The sequence below is a fragment of the Panthera leo genome, chromosome B1 (genome assembly GCF_018350215.1).
Source record: "Panthera leo isolate Ple1 chromosome B1, P.leo_Ple1_pat1.1, whole genome shotgun sequence".
Classification (NCBI taxonomy): domain Eukaryota; kingdom Metazoa; phylum Chordata; class Mammalia; order Carnivora; family Felidae; genus Panthera; species Panthera leo.
Genome location: NC_056682.1, coordinates 173,646,163 through 173,668,686, shown reverse-complemented (window position 1 = coordinate 173,668,686; position 22,524 = coordinate 173,646,163). Strand labels below are relative to the sequence as shown.

General features: G+C 40.4%; 1 protein-coding gene across 1 annotated transcript; it reads right to left on the bottom strand.

Annotated features, from left to right (window-relative positions):
• Window positions 1-12,919: 12,919 nt before the first annotated feature.
• Window positions 12,920-13,233, bottom strand: LOC122217179 (40S ribosomal protein S27-like). Its single transcript, XM_042934042.1, has one exon. It carries the CDS (start codon window positions 13,216-13,218, stop codon window positions 12,964-12,966), a length of 255 nt encoding a protein of 84 aa, XP_042789976.1. The 5' UTR covers window positions 13,219-13,233; the 3' UTR covers window positions 12,920-12,963.
• Window positions 13,234-22,524: the final 9,291 nt, after the last annotated feature.

Genomic DNA, 22,524 nt, shown 5'->3' with positions numbered 1-22,524 from the left:
AACCACACTCAGATATCACCTCACGCCAGTCAGAGTGGCCAAAATGAACACATCAGGAGACTATAGATGCTGGAGAGGATGTGGAGAAACGGGAACCCTCTTGCACTGTTGGTGGGAATGCAAATTGGTGCAGCCGCTCTGGAAAGCAGTGTGGAGTTTCCTCAGAAAATTAAAAATAGACCTACCCTATGACCCAGCAATAGCACTGCTAGGAATTTATCCAAGGGATACAGGAGTACTGATGCATAGGGGCCCTTGTACCCCAATGTTTGTAGCAGCACTCTCAACAATAGCCAAATTATGGAAAGAGCCTAAATGTCCATCAACTGATGAATGGATAAAGAAACTGTGGTTTATATACACAATGGAGTACTACGTGGCAATGAGAAAGAATGAAATATGGCCCTTTGTAGCAACGTGGATGGAACTGGAGAGTGTGATGCTAAGTGAAATAAGCCATACAGAGAAAGACAGATACCATATGTTTCACTTTTATGTGGATCCTGAGAAACTTAACAGAAACCCATGGGGGAGGGGAAGGAAAAAAAAAAAAAAGGTTAGAGTGGGAGAGAGCCAAAGCATAAGAGACTCTTAAAAACTGAGAACAAACTGAGGGTTGATGGGGGGTGGGAGGGAGAGGAGGGTGGGTGATGGGTATTGAGGAGGGCACCTTTTGGGATGAGCACTGGGTGTTGTATGGAAACCACTTTGGCAATAAATTTCATAAATTGAAAAAAAAAATCTCTTTGTCAGGTGAGCCCAATAGCTAACATTTATCGAGCGCCTCCTATGTGCCCGGCACTCAAAGTGATTTACAGCATCTAACTTAAAGGGGTGGCTCAGAGCGGTTAAGCAAGTTGTTCAAGGTGACTCCATCAAGTTCACCAGCTCTTTCCTCAGTGTTAGCCACCACCCTTCAGAGCGGCTGCTTCCACATTAGGTGAGATGTCCCTGATTTTTATGCAGTAGCCTTACTGATGTAACTGTAAAGGTCAAATGACCCCTGGAAACCGAGAAATTAGTTGACAATCATCTCGTAGTTTTTCATTTCCTTATAAGAGAATTCACTTCACTTTTGTCGACGGATCAAAATACCAAAGTTTAATGATTTCAAAAATCAATACTGTCACTTATTGAAGATCCATCAGTGGAATCCGTTCTCCCAGCTCTCCTGCTTGACCTTCTGCTGATTCAGGAAAAATCCTTCTTTCCAAAAAGGATGCATTTCACTCAAAGTGGACACCAAATGCTGGGTTTAGAGGAAATGCAGCCTCAAGGGCACCTTTTAAGAAATAAAAATTGAGAAATCATCCTTCTAACATTTCCTCCTTCCCTCTCCTTTATACAGTCCATAGAAACAATGCTCCTTTTTTTCCCTCCTGCTGAGCACTTCAACCCTAGCACAAAATTCATAAGAGTGATAAAACTGGAATTGCTATCTTATCTGCATCCACCCCACCCATAGCCCCACCCCCTCACCCCCTGGGAGGATAAACCCTCTAAACACAGACTGCCAAGTACAAGCCAAAGATTGGGACAACGAGTATCCTTTGCTCAAAATATACATCTTTAAAATAAAAAAAGTTCTAGTCTATAGTTCTTATTCCTGAATTAACTCTGCCCCACCCCAAACCAGTGTGTTTCTTGTGCTAAGATTCTTGAAGTTGGAGGAACTTTTGTCTAGTTCTCTTCAGGAAATTATGTATAAAAATATGCCACCTTTAGCAGTGTTTATGCGTTAGTTTTTTAGAAGATCAGTTCCCTTAAAATCTTCTGTTTGAGGGGCGCCTGGGTGGCTCAGTCGGTTAAGCGGCCGACTTCGGCTTAGGTCATGATCTTGCGGTCTGTGAGTTCGAGCCCCGCGTCGGGCTCTGTGCTGACAGCTCAGAGCCTGGAGCCTGTTTCAGATTCTGTGTCTCCCTCTCTCTGACCCTCCCCTGTTCATGCTCTGTCTCTCCATGTCTCAAAAATAAATAAAACGTTAAAAAAAAATTTTTTTTTTTAAATCTTCTGTTTGAGTCACATACGCAAATTTGGAAACTGGAAAGAGTCTAGATAAAGACATAATAATTATATGTGTAGTGCTGCAGAATAAATTTCCAGAAAAGGGGTTGTAGTGAGCGGGAACTTTAGTAATGTTTAACTAGAGCATGAGGAATTTTAATTTCTAGAATTGCTTGCGATTGTGGCCAAAACTCAAAACAACTTTAATTGTAGCAAAATAATTTTTCCTCAACTCCAAAGAGTAAAAGAAAGGAGCTGTTTTGTGTAAGGTGGAAAATAATCACAAAACCAAAATAAGGTTATCCTGCTGCATTCAGATAATACAGGGATTCAAGAGAAACCGGCCTCATTCTCTCAAGTGCACAGACCAAAGGTGAACACATTTAGCACATGTTTTGGTGCTATTTATCACCATAACCGTAGGATGATTAATGTCCTCATTCTCCAGATGGGATGATAAGAGACCATAGTTTATCCTAACTAATGCGATACTCCTTAATCTCAGGTCTTCTTTAAATTTCTCTGTGGTCACAGAAATCCCTGCTCTGTTCCTTAATCTCTCAACAGATAACAAACATGTTGCCTGTTTCTGTAATCCAAAAGCCATGTCCCGTCAACATCTTACTCTCCAGTACTAGATGCTGTAAATTCGTAAAGTTCACTTCATTATCCCATTTGATCTCCATGTGTTTATGTATGCACATAGCAGCCATGAAAACAGGCTAACGCTGTGGTGAAAAGCACCTGGGTACAATCCCAGCTTTAGAACTTCTTAACATCCCTGAGCCTCCCATCTCTTTGTAAAATGAGGATCATAATTGTGCCAACACGTAACTGGTATTATTTTTGGCCTAGAAGCTGGGAATCAAATCATCACATGCACATGAAGAAATTGTGACTGTTAGCTTGTATGACTTCTGTAATCAGAAAACAATTCTTAAAAGCACATGTCAAAAATAATGAAGTGTACCGCTTTATAATCGCCACTGGTGAGAATGGCTACATAATCAAGAAGATGGGCAATAACAGGTGTTTGCAAGGATACAGACAAATGAGAACCTTCATATACCGCTGGTGGGAATGTGAAATGACGCATCCAGTTTGGAAAACAGTCTGGCACTTCCTCTTTTAAGGAACATAGAATTAACTGTATTACCCAGAAATTCCATTCCTAGGCATACACCCAAGAAAAATGAAAACCTAAGTCCACGCAAAAACTTGAACATGAATGCTCATAGCAGCATTATTCGTAATAGCTGAGAAGTAGAAACAACCCAAATGTCCATTGACTGATGAATGGGCAAATAAAATGGGAGACATCCATTTAGCAGACTAAAGGAATGAAGAACTGATACATGCTACAGATGGATGAACCTTGAAAATATCAAGGGAAGTGAAGGAAGCCAGACAGAAAAGGCCACATATTATACAATTCCATTTATGTGAAAGGTCCAGAATAAACAAAAGTGGATTAGTGATTGCCTCGGGTTGAGGAAAATAGTGGATTGGGAGTTCATGACCAAAGGGTACAGAATGTCCTGAAATCAATTGCCGCAATGGCTGTACAGGTCTGTGAATATACTAAAAATGATTGAATTGTACACAACAAGTAGGAGAATGGTAAGGTATGTGAATTATATCTCAACACAACGGTTAAAGGGTAATAAAGTAACAGACTTCTAAGTCATTTCAGTAAGCTTGGACGTTTGAAAGTTTTTAGAGTACAGGTAGTGGACATGTGTTAAGTACCCCCATCAGAGATGTGTCCAGCAATCCATGGGCTTTGACTTGCCAGTAGCTTTTGATAATCTTTCTAGCCCACAGCAGCAGTTTAAAAGTGAGAAGCTTCAACTTTGGTCTTTGTTTAAGAAATAGTTTTGTTTATCTCCAGATTGTAAAACGGATATATACACACTGAGGAAAAACTCAGAAAAGAAGGAGGTGAAAGCATAAATTAAAGAAAACAGGTAACTTTGTGACTCTGAGAGCAATATTCCTTCCTGAGTCCTTTCCAGGTTGGAAAATGTAATCTAGAACTTAGGTTTTAGAGGTCCCAGTTCTCACACCATGTACTTACATGAACGACGTTTTGACAGAACCTTCTCGAAAATGATCACTTGAACCTGAAAACCCTATCCTTCTGAAGGCGAATTTCCAGTCTACGTTACACGGTGCCCAAATGCAGTGACCGTCTGTATTAATTTAAAAACACACCCCGCTAACTTTGCACAGCCATTAGAGAGCTCCCCCACCCCACCATTCATACAGTGTTTTTCTTTGTATATTATTAACATTTGTACCAGGTTGTGATCTTACTCCGTATTTACTTGCTTCTGATTTCTCTAAGCCCTAGATGCAGACCTCTGGAAATAATGGGCTCTTAGGGAAATACTGCTGAGATCTCCAGGCCTAGGAGACACTGGGAATTATGCCGTCCCCACAGCAGGCTCTTGGCATGGGGCTGACCTAATACATCAGGGGAATATAGTAGCCCATTCTTTGTCAGGAGGGAAGAATGGGTTAATTATTTGCCTTAAGTCCACCAAACTAAGGTTAGCCCTTCGTGGAACAAATAACTTCCCCTAGCTTTGAATCGTCCTTCCAGTAAAGACCTAAAATAATTGTAAATATTGTTCAGATAAGGCATCAGCCCTCTTACACTTCTGTTTGTTCACAGTAGAACAGAACAAATAAGTATTTGTAATACTTATTTGTAATTTACCTTACGAAATTACTATCCTGAGTTGGTCTTTTAGTATGAGGAAATTAACTGATCGTAAGATGTGCTGCTTTCCATAGGGAATCCATTTCCACGAAGAAACATAACTAGAAACAATCTTATCCTAACTCTGTCAGCACTTTCTATGTCCCCCTCACTCAAGGCTTATCTAATATTTTTATTGCTGGTTATTCTTTTACAGGAAAGTGCTTTATTTTCTCAAATGGTTATAAATTTTTTTCTTAAAGTTATATCCCATAAATGTCTTTTTATCTCTCATAGCACTTTATTTAAGGTCAAGCCCTAAATATTTCTTGATGAATTATCTGCCAGTGGGCCTGGGGGGGATGTTCCTGCACTGTGGGCATTTGTGATCCAATCATGCAGTCCTTCCTATCTTCCTGGAGGCACGGTCAGGATCACCCTGTCCACAGGAAAGCAAGAAAAAGCAGCTTGTTTAGAGCGAAACCAAAACACGAGGCAGGCTGCTGAAAGGTGGTGAGGTGGCTGTTCATTTGTAGCAGTCTTCCAGGCCTTCTACAGATTTGAAACATTTCAAAATCAAAAGTTTAAGAACAAAAAGCTCTGCACCTAGTGGATGTACGTGAATTTTCCGATATCGTGAAACTTCCCTGTGGGCTACACCTGCACACAGTTGTGAGAGATCCAGTCGTTAAGGGGTAGTAAGCCGACAGATCTTCTGGCCTGTTTTCTCCACAAGGAGTAGTTATGACACGCTCCTCCTGTTGGGCTGTTTGTGTCGCTTCAAAGGCCATTTAGGCCGAGGCATGAGTTCGGTCCTTCGTTGGCATCACGTGCCCCTGGGATGGTTTCTGTTCATGGCTGTTCTACATGTATTGGGATGAGTCAGTTCATATTTGCCCATTTTTTACTGAGTTCGTCATCTTATTGAATGCAAGAGCTCTAGGTACAAATGTTTGGTTCGTTAGATGATATGCGTATGTTGTTTTTTAAAAAAAAAACTTTTTTTTAACGTTTATTTATTTTTGAGAGGCAGAGAGAGACAGAGCACAAGTGGGGGAGGGGCAGAGAGAGAGAGACAGAGCACAAGTGGGGGAGGGGCAGAGAGAGAGGGAGACACAGAATCCAAAGCAGGCTCCAGGCTCTGAGCTGTCAGCACAGAACCCGACACGGGGCTCGAACTCATGAACCGTGAGATCGCGACCTGAGCTGAAGTGGGACACTTAACCGACTGAGCCACCCAGGTGCCCTGATATGTGTGTGTTCTAAATACAAATCTTTTGTTACAAAATTTTAAAAAGTTACACACTTATGTGTATCTCCAGAACTTAGCCCCAATGTCATATCGTCTCTATATTCAGCTTCTCCAGTGGTTTATTTCAAAGGATGCTAAATTTCAGCAAATAACTACATGTTTCTAAGGACCCAAGACTTCTGTCTGTAACCCTGCTCACTTTCTGCATAAAAGTTCCTGCCACAGAATTTCAGATATGTACTTCCCAAACCTTGATCAATAAACTAACTGGATATTTCACAAAGGATGTTCCACAAATTCAGAGTTTGTAGTTTAGAAGAGGGAGATTCAGGTATTAACCAAGTAATCACACAAATGTAAACTTTCAATAGTGACAAGTGCAGTGTAACTCAGTAGTAGAGGGATTTGATCCAATAAAGGAGGGAAGTGAAAGCTTCTGGAGGAAGATAAGGGGAGTTGGCCAGGAAGAAGGTACAGCAGGAGCAAAATAATGTGGGTCTAAAAGAAGAGCTGTGAATATGGAACCCAGAAAGGAAGATGGTTCAAGAGAAGCTTGAAGATATGAGTAGGAATTTAGTCCTCTCTCATCTTAAGAACAATGGGAAGCTACCCAAACATCTTTAAAATCAGGGAGCTGGCATGATCCATCCTGTGCTTGGCATGGACTACTCTGGTGGGATTTGTGGAGAACACGTGAGAGAGTACCCTCCAGTGTGGGCAGACCAGTCAGGAAGGCTTTACAGTGGACTGAGCAAGAGACCTGGGAAGTTTGGTCCAGGCTTCAGTGGCAGTTCAGTAGAGAGAAGTGAACTAGTTCAAGAAATATTTCTGTTCAAGATACAGTCATCGGGAATTGGCGATGGATTGGAAATCAAATGTGGGGGAAAGACAGGTGTCGAGGATGACACACAGATCGAATGAATCCTACCAATGTGTAAATCAGCACATGAAAGGCTCTGAGAAGTTCTGCAACAGTTCTGCAGAGTTCTGCAACTAAGCCAGCATGTCCCACATTCATCTGAGCTCAGAATCCCCCTGTTCAGTTACTAAACTTCCTAGGAATGTAGTTCAGACAATTGAGTTAGCCTACGTGGGCTTTTACTTTGAACAATTCCAAATATTCTTCACATTTTTTTTTTTGAAACCCCTGTATTAGACTTCTAGGGCTGCCAGAATAAAACATCACAGACTGAGTGACTTAAGTGACAGATTTCTTTTCTCGGGGTTCTGGAGGCTGGAAGTCAGAGATCAGGTTGTGGGCAGCTTTGCTCCTCCTGATGCCTCTGCGGCAGCCTGTTGCTGCCTCTGCACAGGCTCATCCCTCAGTCGGCTTGTCTGTGTCCCAGTCTCTTCTAATAAGGACACCAGTTTGATTGGATTAAGGCCCACCCTAAGCATCTCATTTTACCTTAATCACCTCCCTAAAGGTCTGTTTTCCCAATACAGTTGCATTCTGCGGCACTGAGGGTTATAGATGTAACATACAAATTGCCCACATACGAATTGGCCCACAACAACCCCAGAGGCTTAAAGTTCTCTTCTAGAGCTCGAACCACCATTGAGCATCCACCCCTACACCACGTCCAAGGTCTGGTGTTCCTGTGTCATGAAGAGGCATCCTGAAATGTTTCCGTCATCAGCTCTCTCCCAGTACACGCAGTGGCAAGATTTTTGTTACTCAGACTTATTAGTAACCCTATAAAAAAAAAAAAAAACAACCAAAAGTAAGCAAAAATGCAACATTCAGCATTCCTCTGATCAACCCCATACCCAGATACCAAAGACGGAGATGTTAGCGGACAAGAGAGTTTCTGGATTTTTCTTCTAACCCGGTGAGACCAGCATTTCACCTTGAAGGCACAGAGCACACCAGGGCGGGTGAGCAGTGTCCTGCTCAGCTGGACTGTGCCCGCAGCCCGTGGTCCGGCATCTGTGAGGGCAGGTCTTTTGTGTGTGGGTGGGGGGGGGGGGGGGGGGCGGGGTGGGGGAGGAGTACGCAAGCAGTTTGGGAGATGCTCCCTCTCTGCTCAGATGGTGAGTCATTCAACGTTTTTGTTTCTTCTCCTGGGAGAATGGCCGAGAAGTTGGTGCCAAAAGATGGTTCTGTTTTTAAGAAACAAAAAAACAGGGGCACCTGGGCAGCTCAGTTGATTAAATGTCCAGCTGCAACTCAGGTCACGATATCACGGTTTGTGAGTTCAAGCCCCATGTCTGTGCTGACAGCTAGGAGCCTGGAGCCTGCTTGGGATTTTGTGCCTCCCTCTCTCTGCCCCTCCCCCACCCATGCGCTCACACTCACTCTCTTTCTCAAAAATAAATATTAAAAAAATTTTTGTTTTTAAACAGAACACTGTGCATGTAAAAGTAAGACAAAAAAGTCACTAGTATAGATGGTCAAAACTGTACAGATGTATTGAATCAGCAACTCATAAAAGCCACCTGAGAAGTGAATATTTTATTATTTCGTATACTATCTTATATTTTATATTCTCCACCAAAGTCACCTTCAGTTTTCCTGTGTATCTAGCTTCATCCACGCTTTTAAATGTCATCACATCATCTTTATTGGAATTAAGTCCCAAATGAATTGTAAACCAATGAAAACTCCCTGCTTATTTGCTGATTATATACAATTTGTGTTAGGGAATGAGCCAAAATTTCTTTTCCTCCTCAGTCCTCTTAAGTCTCAAAGTCTATCTGCTGCTTTTTGGAACCTGGATATCACTAATTGAGTTGTTTTCTGAAATGCTTCTGTATTAGTCCAACAAGACGGGCAGAAAATGCTTGGTTTACACTTCAGTCAAGAATAGATTGTTTGGTTGGGGCGCCTGGGTGGCTCAGTCCGTTGAGCGTCCAACTCCGGCTCAGGTCATGATCTTGCGGTCTGTGAGTTTGAGCCCGCGTCAGGGTCTGTGCTGACAGCTCTGAGCCTGGAGCCTGCTTCAGATTCTGTGTCTCCCTCTCTCTCTGCCCCTCCCCCGCTCATGCTCTGTCTCTCTCTCTCCTCTCTGTCAAAAATAAATAAACATTAAAAAAATTAAAAAAAAAAAAAAGAATAGATTGTTTGGCCTGGCTTTACAAAGAACCGTGCCTCTCTCCGTAATGACAGCACTGGAGGGTCCACGAAAATGAAATGAATGGAACAGATCTACCTGAAGTGGTTCGGCATGGGGTTGCTCTCTCTAGTCCAATTCTGATGTGTTCCCCCTACACGTGGCCAGTGTTCATGGGCACCGTTTCATGGATCAGGTTTGAATATGGCCTCTAACCATGGCTCAGAATAAAGGAGATCAGAGATTCGCCTGTCTTGGTTCAAGGCTGGTTTATTGTTTTGTTCCTAATACATACCAGTTTCATAGATTCTTTTTAGTGCTATCACAACTGCTCTAGGGCTCCTAAGGTCTCGTTAGTTCAAATCCAGCTTCTGCCACGTTAGTGCCTTGACCTTTCGTCAGTCTTAGTTGAAGGTAACAGCCCTGCCCTCTCCTCACATGGGTGGCTCTGCAGGTATCAGGAGTCACGAGGACTAGGCAGCCTGGTAATTACATTGTTTATTTACCAGTTTCACACAAAACCAAAACAATCCCAGGCCCGCCACCAAGCAGCCTTTAGGGAAGTAGATTCCAAAAAGCTTCACTGAAACCCCTTATTTAGTGACACTCAGAGACGTTGAATCACTCTACTGAGTGAGAAACACTTAGACCAAACAACCAGAAACGCGACTTTTGTCAAAGGTTTATTGAGAAAGGAAAGCCACAGAAGAGCTGGGGGCGTCCAATCCAGGCGGCTTTTGTCACACCGCTTTGCCAGGTGACGATATCGTATGACATCGGGAATGAGCTTAAGAAAAAAAACGAAAAGGAAGAAGGTTTGTTTCTCTGTCGAAATTGGATTAAAGCTACTGTTCCTTTTTATGACTTACACTGTGCATCTTCTTCTCCCACTTGAGCTCACTATACCCAAAACATACACACACACATCGTGCCATGGCTTCGTAACATATTTAAATAATACATTCTCCTAAAAATACCTGCCGTCACAGATGTTATCCTCCTCTCGGACATCTGCTTGTTCTAGTCCAAGGCTGTCTGCAGCTTCTGAGGATGTGACTCAGCCCAGAGCTTTTTGTTAAGCAGTCAAGGGCGCCCTTAGCATCTCTACGTGAAGAGAACAAGTGTAAAGTGATTAGTGCAGCACCTGGGACAGCCCTCGTGAGCCCTGGTGGCCATGTAGTAGAGATCGAAGCTGCTTGTCACTGGATGGAGCCGATGCCTGTGATATTCCAGGATCCATTTGTTGAAGTAGGGCAAGAACCAAATGAAATGCTTTGCTTGTTTCAAAGTACTTTCCTTGGGGCGCCTGGGTGGCTTGGTCAGTTAAGCGTCCGACTTCGGCTCAGGTCACGATCTCGCGGTCCGTGAGTTCGAGCCCCGCGTCGGGCTCTGTGCCGACAGCTCAGAGCCTGGAGCCTGTTTCAGATTCTGTGTCTCCCTCTCTCTGACCCTCCCCATTCATGCTCTGTGTCTCTCTGTCTCAAAAATAAATAAACGTTAAAAAAATTAAAAAAAAAAAAAGAAAAAAAAACACAAAGTACTTTCCTTGCCCAAAGATGAATGAAATACTTCAGAAGGCAAAAAGAGGTTTACCTACACACCTTCACGTCCTTCAGAATGAGAATTTTTCAAGCTGCAGAAAAGCTGGAAGAATTGCGCACGAACCACACTCACCGCCTAGAATCTGCAGTTAGCTTTTCTGTTTGAACCACCTCATTATCCATCAATCCATTTTTTTTAACTGCCCACTTTAAACTCTATTTCAGAGTATTGTAGACATCAGTTCATTTTAAACATTGTAGCATGTATTTCATTACCATGAGTTCAATTTTTACTTACAGTTCTGTTTTTTTCTTTTCCCGCTTCCCAACCTGTCCCTCTAGTATCATTTACATACGGTGAAATACACAAGTCTGAGTGCGCAATTTGGTGAGTTTGGGCAGCTGCATACAACCGTGTGCCCCAACTCCCCATCAGGAGAGAGAACATTATCATCACCCCAGGAAAATCTCCTTCTCCCCTTAATCCTCTTCCTCACCCCCATCAAGTCAGACACTATTCTGATTTTTTTTAATCACTCTATTTTGTTCAAAACTCCAAATAAACGAATCATACAATCCGTAGGTCCACCTTTGTGTAAGGCTTTTATTCAGCATGTTTTTGAGTTTCATTCATGCTGCTGCATATTCTTTTTTATTGCTCAGTAATATTTCATTTATAGTATTCCAGCGTATTCTACTGTTGGTGGACATTGGAATCCTTTCCAGTTTGGGGCTATTATGAATAAAGCTGCTATCAATACTCTTGGACAAGTCTTTATGTGGATATATATATATATATATGTGTGTGTGTGTATATATTTTTTTTTTTCATTTCTCTTGGGTAAATATCTAGGGGTGAAATTGCTGAATCAAGGGTGCTTCCTATCCTTCGTATCCATGCCTACTGGGCTCAGATTTTCTCAGAATAGCAGCCCCTTCATGCATTCAAATCCAGAATATTCTCTTCTACATACAGTAGCAGAACAAAGGGCAATAACAGTTATTTTTAGGCTCTAAACGTTCTCATTATCCTTTTGTCTGGACATGGTGTATATCCCAACCGTTGTGTTGACATGTTGGTGTAGGGGGCACTGATGGGAGAAACAGTTCTTTGGACATTGTGTAGGTAGCTCTCATTTTTAAGTAGCCTCTACTGCGCAAATACTGTTAATGCTACACTCTCTGTCTTTGAATCCTATTCATCAGGTATGTCAAGCAGAAAAGAGCAAATAGAGAACCTCCTTCTCTCATCTGTGGGCTTAGCTGCCGAATTCACCTGGTCTGTCAGCATCGCTCCACTTACACATTTCTTTTGTCAGGTGCCTCTGCCATCCTCTGTTGCCTCCGTTTTAAACCCTCTGTCTGATCAGATCTCCGACCCAGTCACCTTCCACCTCTCGCTCCTAGCACTACTTCACGCTAGCGGTTCTTGGCCAGGGTCACTTTTGCCCCCCAAGTGACAATGCTTTTGACTGTCACGCAGTCAGGATAGAAGCTACTAGCATACAGCGGGACAAGGTTGCTGACCATCCTACGATGCGAAGACTGTTCCCCATATGGAGGAATTATCCATCCTAAAATGCCAACAGTGCTGAAGTTTGGAGACCCTGCTTCTAAAATAGAAGACATTAGAACGGGCTTCTTAGCATGTTTTTTGCTATGGGCTGTTTTTTTAGTCTGTTGAACCCTATGAACCCCTTCTCAGAATAATTTTTTTAGAGTTTATTTATTTATTTATTTATTTATTTATTTATTTAGAGAGAGAGAGAGAGAGAGAGAAAATCCCAAGCAGGCTCCGTGCTGTCAGCACTGACTCTGCAACCCTGGAATCACAACTTGAGCCAAGATCAAGAGTCAGACGCTCAACCTACTGAGCCACCCAGGTATCCCCACAATAATATTTTTAAATACACAGAATAAAATACACAGGATTACAACAGAAATGTAATTTTCAATTAAAAAAAATTATGATATAGGAACACCTGCTCCTTTATAAATGCGTTAAAAAGGAAGGTCTAACAGCAAGCCTAATAACTACCATAGTTACAAGGATAAACAATATTTTGAAATCTACAACAACTCTTTTTTTTTTAATTTTTTTATGTCTTTATTTTTGAGAGAGAAGGGGGCAGAGCATGAGCCGGGGAGAGGCAGAGAGAAGAGAGGGAGACACATAATCTGAAACAGGCTCCAGGCTCTGAGCTGTCAGCACAGAGCCCCATGCGGGGCTCGAACTCATGACCTGCGAGATCGTGACATGAGCCGAAGTCGGACGCTCAACCAACTGAGCCACCCAGGCGCCCCTTTAAAAAATGTTTTTAATGTTTTTATTTATTACAACTCTTTTTTTTTTGAATCCAAAATCTGTTTATTGGGATAGTTCCCCACTCATGTTGACTCAGGGTGCGTTTAGTGCTGCTTCCGTCTGAAGGAGCATCCTTCTGTGAGCCTTGCTTTTCCTCCTGTCGGCTGGCACAGGACAGTGGAGCAGCCCACACACAGCACCACCGTCTGCGCGTGGCTGAACACGGTGGTGATTTTGTAGCACCCCGGGCACTTCACGTCCATGAAGTAGGAGTTGGGGCTCTGCACCAGGCACTTCTTCTTGTGCTTCCTCTTCTCCTCCTCTGGGGACGGGTGCAGGAGGTCCTTCACGAGGGGCATGTTCTCGTGGGCAGGTCGTCACCGCCAAAAGGTATTTATTACAACTCTTAATGTAATGTGAAAACATCTGTGATTTCTGTTAGAGACAAAGTCACAGGAACTGCTGATGATGCTGTAGTTTGATGGCCTGCATTAGAATAAAAGAAAATGCCTAATTTTAGTGGTTCGTGAAGAGGAGATGGGATTTTTTTCTCATTTAAGTTCACAGATGCCCTGAATCCTATCCAAGAACCCCTTGCGGCTCTGCACACCCCAGCTTACAAACTCCTACCTTCAAGGAGATTACCAAAAAAACGAATTTATCTATATCTACACCCAGCTTCTCTGCCTTCCCTCTTCGAGCAAGAATACATGTCCCTCGCTGTCAGAGTGCACTTGCAGAAAACAGAAATTACATTACCTGTTTCAAGCAAAATGAAATCTAATACCAGGAACCGGATGCTCAAAATATCCCTGGAAGGACTGGACTGGCAGGCTTCGTAACACTAAGAAGACCACCACAGAACTAACCCTCCCAGGAAACTTCTTCCTTTTACACAATCAAAACAGAGGGGGATTGGAAATGGACAATGGGACTCTTGGTCCCAGGAGCACTGCCTTAGCTGGTATTAGCCAGTAAGCTGTCACAGGTGGTGGCCACAGGGTCATGCCATGCCTAATGGATCCACCTAGGAACAACAACAACAACAAAACAGTGCCCGGTTCTGCGCAACAGTTCTGCCTTTTGCTATCAGCCAAGCACCTGGACACTGGAACAGTGTCAGAGAAAAACATCCGCGTGTCCACTAAGGACTCGCCAACAGGAAAAGCAGAAGTAGCGTTGGCACAATCTCGGCCTCACTTCCTTCCACTTTCTCATCTTGCGGAGGATTGTCTGGGTCTAAGTCTGTATGGGAACCCTACTGCGAGAGAGTCTGGGAAATCTTCCCTTTTTTCTGTCTAGACTCTGCAGAACTGGAAGACACAGATGAAGACACTGAGCCCCTGAAGGTCCACCTTATTCCTCACCCTTCTCCTATCTAAGGCTCGTTAATTCTTTGCTCTTCCCTCCTGCCTGCTAATAGACCTTAATTAATTATGCTCTTTCCTCCATCTTCAGCTCCTTTCTTTCCACTGTCTCTTACAACATATCCAAATAACTTGAAAGCTTTCCTGACTTAAGCAATCCTCCCCTTAATCCTACTTCCTTCTTCCTAGTTCTTTCATTCACAGCCAGTTTGCTTCTAAGGATTGTTACGCTTGCGTTCCACTTCCTCACCTCCTCCTACTGGTTAACCTGTAACAATCTAGCTTCCAGAGTCACTATTCCAGGAAAACCCCTATTCCAAGTTACCAATTACTTCCTTGGTGCTAAATCTAAGAGACATCTACAGGCATACCTTGCTTTACTGCACTTCTCTTTATTACACTTTGCAGATACTGTGGGGTTTTTGTTTAGTTTTGTTTTGTTTGTTTGTTTTGTTTCTACAAATTAAGGGGCTGTGGCAACCCTATGTCGAGCAAGCCTATTGGCATCATTTTTCCAACGGCATTTTCTCACTTCGTGTCTCTGTGTCATATTTTGGTAATTCTCACATTATTTCAGACTTTTTTATTATTACTGTATTTGTTATGGTGATCTGTGATCAGTGATTGTGACTTGCTGAAAGGTCAGGTAATGGTTAGCACTTTGTAGCAATAAAGTATTCGTAAGATATGCATATGGGTTCTTTAGACATAATGCTATTGCATGCACACTTAGTAGGCTATAATAGGGGGTAAATATAACTTTTATATGCACTGAGAAACTAAAAACTTCATTTGACTCACTTTATTGCAATATTCACTTTATTGAGGTGTTCTGGAACCAAACCTGCAATATCTTGGAGATATTCCTGTACAGTCCTTTTCTTACTTGACCCTTGAATGTCATTTAAAACTGCTGGCAAATTCTTAATCCCTAAAGCTCTTTACCTGCTTCCATTACTATACTTCCTTCTCCTTAATTGTTTGCAAACAAAAGAACTCACATATTTGTTACTGAACCAATCTACTAGTACAGAGGCATAAAAACAAAGAGAAAAAATCATTTTCCCAATAAGACTTATCCAACTGCCCATATAGTGGTGATGTTTTCAGCTTGATATGGAAAGACAGATGCTAGCAACCTTGATAACAGCATAAATACACATGCAATTCTTAGAAACCTACATGGGTTCTTCTCCAATGTCTCCTCTTGGAGTTATACCAGATTTTCTTACCAGGTTTCATCCAAATCCATTACAGAATGGGACAGTCCTTTTTTTGTTTGTTTCTTGGCCAAAATCACTGGATCCTGAAAGTTTTGTGAGAAGACACAGCAAGAAATGGAGTCAAACCCCTCCCCCTTTTTTTTCCTACTCTTCTGACTGCAATTTGTGACTTTCCTTTGTAATTCTTTTGTGTTTTTTGTTTGTTTTAGTTTGGGGGGCTCTTTTTTTTTAAACATTAAGTGGTATTCTTCAGGAATCAGTTTTTTCTTTAACTCTGTGTACCTACTGCCTCTATTTTCTTATTCAGTTTCATGGCCCTATTTATTAGCTGTGTTTTTGATAACTGTGAAATCTTTACATCACGCCCACAGTTCTTTCCTAAGCTTTTAGCCAGTGTATACAACTGTCAACAAACACCTACCTTTGAATGCTTGTCAGTCCCTTTAGATACAGAATATACCAAAGTGAAATCTTCTATTCACTCCCAAGCCTGCACTTCCTTATTCCTATCACCCAGAGACAGAGTGAATCGCAGTTCTTGTTTACCTAAGATGCTTCCGATGGACCCTTGTCCCTGCATAATTCACATAAGTTCTGCCTTTATCCTCAAAAGTGACCCAGTTAGTGCTGCACTTGAAAGCTTGCATTAAAATTACATTTGGGGACCCCTTTATGTGCATAACTCTTTTTAAAGAAGAGGATAAAAAGAATGTTTTATCTCATGAGGAGAATTTTTAAAACACAACTTATACTTTGCAGTGTGCTGGAGAAAATTAAATACAAAGCAAAAATTAAAAGTAGCCTGAAGTCCAGGGCCGCCTGGGTGACTCAGTCGGTTAAGCATCCAACTCTTGATTTCAGCTCAGGTCACGATCTTGCAGTTAGTGAGTTCGAGCCTTGCACCAGGCTCCATGCTGACAGTGCAGAGCCTGCTTGGGATCCTCTCTCTCCCTATCTCTCTGCCCCTACCCTGCTCTCTCACTCAATCTCTCTCAAAATAAATAAATAAACCTAAAAAAAAAAAAAAAGTAGTCTGAAGTCTGAAAATAAAAGAAACAACTAGAAGTCATTTAAAAAATGGTAAAATAAAATAACAAAAGAGAGATTCAGTGTATAGTATAAATATAAATGGTTTAAACTTCTCTATTAAAAGGCAGAGACTTGGAGTGCCTGGGTGGCTGAGTCAGTTAAGCATTCAACTCTTGGTTATGGCTCAGGTCATGATCTTGCAGTTCCTGATCTCTAGCCTTGTATCGGGCTCTGTGCCGACAGTGCGGATCCTGCTTGGGATTCTCTCTCTTTCTCTCTCCCTCTCCCTCCCTTGCTTATGCTCTGTCTCAAAATAAATAAACATTTAAAAAAAAATAAACAAAAATCCAAGACTTTTAGCTTGGGTCAGAAAGGAGTAATGCCAATTGCCGTTCACCTAGAATAATGTGACGAAGAAAATAAACACTAAGAGGGAGGCAAAGATAAGGCAAATAAGTACAGCAAAAAGAAATTAGGGACTGCATGTTAATATCAGAAGAAATGCATTTAAGGAGAAAGAAAGCATACATATTCTTTTAATTTTTGATCAAAATAAAATTATGGTTTTGTATATGTCAAATAACTCTGTTTCAAATACAAGCCAAAAAGAGTAATAAAGAAGGAATTGAAAAAAAGACATGTGGAGGGAGAATTTAGCACAACTCTCCCAGTATTCCAAGATATTACTGAATCTGTGGGATAGACAAGTATTTTAAAAATCATGTTTATTAATTCTTCCCAAAATGTGCTTTAGAAGAATATTCTCAACCAGCATCATATGACACATGCTATCTTTATATAGAGACTGACAATAAAGATATTTCATGGTTAAAAAAAAAAATGAGTCAATTTGCACAAAAATTATGAGTTCATCCTATCTATCCTAAAGTGGCTTTTTGTTTTCATTTGGGTATATCCTCCTTGATTATTTACATATGTCTTTATATTCACATTTATTAATTGTTAAAAAAACAATTGAAGTTACATTTTATATAAAGTCCTGCTTTATTTTCACCTAGTGGTATTTTTTTCTTTCTCTAATTTCTGAATATGTCATTATTTAATTAAAGATACTTTTATTTTTGAGCATTAAAGTTGTTTAAAATATCTGATAGTATTAAAAATAAAAACTAAGTGGACCACCCCTTTTCAGAGATTTTTGTTCACCTCTCTGATTCTCTGATTATGTTTTTTTTTTGTTAGACTGTAATAATTGGAATTTTGGAGCAAAAGTTATTGACATGTTAAAGGTTCTTTAACACTAGCTTTTATAAAAAAATAAAAGTGCCAATTTATTAGACAAAAGTGTTATCCATTGATTTACATTTATTTATATCTATAGTTGAGTGATTTTTCATATTCATTGGCTGTCATTTTAGTCTTTTGTTAATTGATCATGTCCTTTGTTTTTTGTTTGTTTTATATTGGTGTCTTTAATAAATATGCTATTGCACTAAGTATCCTTTTAAAGTTAAGGATGGTAACCCTTTATTGTCTGTGTCAAATATTGTTTCATTTGGTCTTTGCATTTTTATAAACAGTGTCTTTTAAGGTGAATAATGTTTACTTCTTATGTAATCTATTAATCTTTTAATATTAATCTTGATGTTTCTTCCAGACCTTTAGTAACTGAAAGGCCCTCTATTCCTAAATTAGATAAATAGTTGCTTATATTTTTCTCCAATAGTTTTTTTTTTTTTTGTTCTCATATAATGTAATTCAGGATCTAACTTCTTCTGAATAACCTGTTGTCCCAGCACCACTTATGAAGCAATTATAAAAATTCACAGGATCTTATATGTAGAGAAGCCTAAAGATTCCACCAGAAAGCAAGCAGGCAAACAAAAACCTGTTAGAACTAATAAATTCAGTAAAGTTGCAGGATACAAAATCAATATATAAAAATCAGCTGTGCTAACAACAAACTATCTAAAAAGGAAATTAAGAAAATAATTCCATTTACAGTAGCATCAAAATAATAAAATACTGAATAAACTTAACCAAGGAAGTGAAAGACTTCTACACTGAAAACTACAAAATATTGATGAAGGAAATTAAGACATGAATAAATGGAAAAATATCCCATGTTCATGGATCAGAATAATTAATATTGTTGAAATGTTCATACTACCTAAAGTGATCTATAAATTCATTGCAGTCCCTATCAAAATCCCAGTGGGATTTTTTATAGGAAAAAGAAAAACAATTCTAACATTTGTATGGAACCACAAAAGACCCAGAATAGAGCAATCTTGAAAAAGGAAAACAAAGCTGGAGGCATTACACTTCCTGGTATCAAAATATATCACCAAGCTACAGTCATTAAGCTAGTGTGGTACTGGCATGAAAACAGAAAAATAGACTAATGGAACAGAATAGAAAGCCCACAAATAAATTCATGCATGTGGGGTGTCACAAACACAAACATTCAGTCCATAGAATATGGTCAACTTATCTTTGACAAGGGAGCTGAGAATACACAGTGATGAAAGAGTAGTCTCTTCAGCAAATAGTGTTGGGAAAACTGGATATCCATATGGAAAAGAATGAAATTGGACCCTTATCTTACACCATACACAAAAATCAACTCAAAATGAGATACAGATATAAACATAAGACCTGAAACTGTAATAGTCCAAGAAGAAAGCATTTGTCTTAGCAATGATTTCTTGGATATGACACCAAAAGCACAAGCATCAAAAGCAAAAATAGACAAATGGGACTGCATCAGACAAAAAAGATTCTCCACACTAAAGGAAACAATGAACTGAGTGGACAGTCAACTGACAGAATGGAAAAAATATTTGCAAACCATATATCTGATTAGGAGTTAATATCCAAAATATATAAGGAATTCCTACAACTCAATAGCAAAAAACAAAAACAAAAACAGGCGAAGGACTTGAATGGACATTTCTTCAGAAAAACATACAAATGGCCACCTAGGTATATGGATGCTTAAAGATGCTTAACACCACTAATCATCAGGGAAATGCAAATGAAAACCACAGTAGGATGTCCAGTCACGCTTATTAGGCTGACTGTTCTAAAAAAAAAGTAAAATATAACGAGTGTTAGGATGATAGAAATTGGAATCTTGTGTACTTGGTGGAAATGTAAAATGGTGTAGCCACTATGGAAAACAGTATGGATGTTCCCCAAAAACTTAAAAATAGAACTACCATATGATCCAGCAATCCCACTTCTGGGCATTTATCCAAAAGAATTGAAATCTGGATCTCGAAGAGATATCTGCACCCCCATGTTCTTTGTAACATTATTCATAATCACCAAGATGTAGAAACAACCTGAATGTTCATTGATGAATGAATAGACAAAGTGTACATAGCTGTACGTACAATTGAATCCTCTTCTGCCTTAAAAAAAGACTGCCATAATTTGACCATATGAATGAGCCTGGAGGACATTATGCTCAGCGAAATAAGCCAATCACAGAAGGACAAATGTAGCATGGTTGCACTAACATGAGATATCTAAAACAGCCAAATTCATAGAATCGTGAAGTAGAGTGGTGACTGCCAAAGGCCGGGGTGAGGGGGACCTCCAGAGTTGTTGAATTGGTATAAAATTTTAGTTTTCCAAGATGAATAACTTTTAGAGATCTATATAGTTAACAATACTGTGCTATTCTCTTAAAAATTTGCTAAGAGGGTAGATCTCATACTGTGTTCTTATCATAGTAAGTAAATAAAATCCATGATTTAAAATTCTGCACGTTTTATAAACTAAATGCTTATATACCTTATGATCTCACTTTAGGGGAGGGGAGAAATGTTTATTTTATATTATTTTTATGTCTGATTTTTACCATAGCTCTTTGGGAGTTTTTAGGCAAAAATAGCTCACCACTTAAGAGTACCACTTCTCTAGGGTAACAATCTTCTTTATTTTTTAGTGCACGTTATACACACTGTGCTGTGATATGGTTAAGGTTCAATTAAAATAGGGGTTAGCCTATATAAGCTTTAGTGTAAACAAAAAAAGTGAATGAGAAGATTAAGGCTACACTTTTCGATGAAAGAATTGTAGGTGACTGTGAGGTATGGTTACGTAATTGTTGACTCTGAGAGGCACACCGATGTGTTTTTCCATTTTTAACTCAACAAACATTTATTGGGCATCTTCTCTGTGTGTGAAATATTATCAAAGACCCAGGATAACCAAAAAGAATGAAAGGACGTCCCTAAAGCAACCATTGGGCCCTCCTGGGCTCAGAACTAGCACAGAGTTTGTTCAGTGAATCCAGGGTGCCAAGTACATCTGGCAACCAAAGGAAAGCTTTAGTGTCAGATCCAAAACGTCAGTGCACATGAGTAATCTGAGATTTTACCAAACAGGATTATTATAGTCAGTGAACAATACGTTCCTTGACTTCTTGAGATTGACTTTACCAAATTTGTCATGAGACCTTCTCTCCTCCTAGGTCTTCTTTTATTCTAAGACCAGGTTACATATCTTTAAAAAAGAGAGAGAGAGAGAGAGGATGCCATGAATCTAAGGCCCTTGTGAATCTTTTATGTTCTTTGCATCTATTTTGAGGGAAGGTAAATATCAAGGCACTGTTTTCAGTACTCTCCAGGTGTTAACACATAAAATTGCCCTAACAACCATATGAAATGGTATTACCATTTGCAGTTTATGGATGAAGAACCCAAGGCAGAGACAGATTGGGTGATTAACCAACCAAAGCTAGGAAGTAATGGGAGGTTTGGAAGGGGCAGTCTTCATTTTTCTCTTTAATTCAGAGCCCTCTACCCCCCGCTCCCCATGTTAATGTCGGTATTGTCTGTAGTCCTAGCCACGCTCTTCTTTGGCATGTACTAGAGAGGATGTGACTGACTTGGCTCTGCTACCAAGATTAACGTTGGTCTTAGTACAAATCTCTAAGCGGCTTTGTAGGGCTTCTCTCCCCCCCCCCCGCCCCCACCAAGTTCTCAAGCTGACTTTAACCAACTACGATGGATAAATATTAACTTTTAGGTCAGCACCACCATGCGTCACAGGCCAGAGTCTAAATACCAGGGAACTTTAGTCTCTTCCTGTGTTCTCTCACATGGGCAGAGGAAGACAGAAATGCAGCCTCAGATGTTTCCCTGCAAATCAGCTAGATGGTTGTGCCACTTTGTTCATTCAGTATGATCACATTGTGTCTTTGTAGATATGTGGATGATACATTTTTAATAACCACGATAATCAGAGGAATTCCACTGTTGGTCATCAGATCTCTATGCGTTTGGGTTCACAAGTACAGATACATGTTCAAAGAAATACAAAATACAAACACACACACACACACACACACACACACACACACACACACACACACTAAAGGTCAAGGGATCTTATAAATTATTTAATGCAAGCCTTTCAATTTATAAAAAAAAAAAAAAGGAAAATGAAGGGGTGCCTGGGTGGCTCAGTCGGTTAAGCGTCCGACTTCAGCTTGGGTCATGATCTCATGGTTCATGAGTTCGAGCCCCACATCGGGCTCTGTGCTGACAGCTCAGAGCCTGGAAAGTGCTTCAGATTCTGTGTCTCCTTCTCTCCCTGCCCCTCCTCTGCTTGTGCTCTGTCTCTCTCTCAAAAATAAATAAACATTTAAAAAAAATTTTTTTAAAAAGGAAAATCAATACCCAAAATATTATTTACCAAAATCACATAGATGTTATTTTTGAAAAAGCAGTCCCATGTTAGCTCTCTATGTACTACTGCACTTTAAATTGTTTTAATTTTTCATCACAGCTATGTAGTAGGGTACAGTTAGAAGATCTCCTAGTTCTGCAAGGGTTCTCAGGAAAAAGAACAGGTCCCAGTTCTCCTGCTCCTTAGTTCCTCTTCCCCAGAGAAACCATTTTCAACTCTTAGCCCGGTATCATCTCCACATACCTTCATGGCAAGCAAGTATTGCCACCTCCTGATTGTGTTAGTTTGGGACATTGTACATGGACTCTCTCTAATGGATGATGAGAACTTAAGCTCTTTCTTCTTATCCACACCATGCACAATCTGTTTCTATCCTCACGGT

Bases quoted from the DNA above. Each gene is read 5' to 3' on its own strand.
- LOC122217179 (XM_042934042.1), bottom strand. From the start codon at position 13,218: ATGCCCCTCGTGAAGGACCTCCTGCACCCGTCCCCAGAGGAGGAGAAG.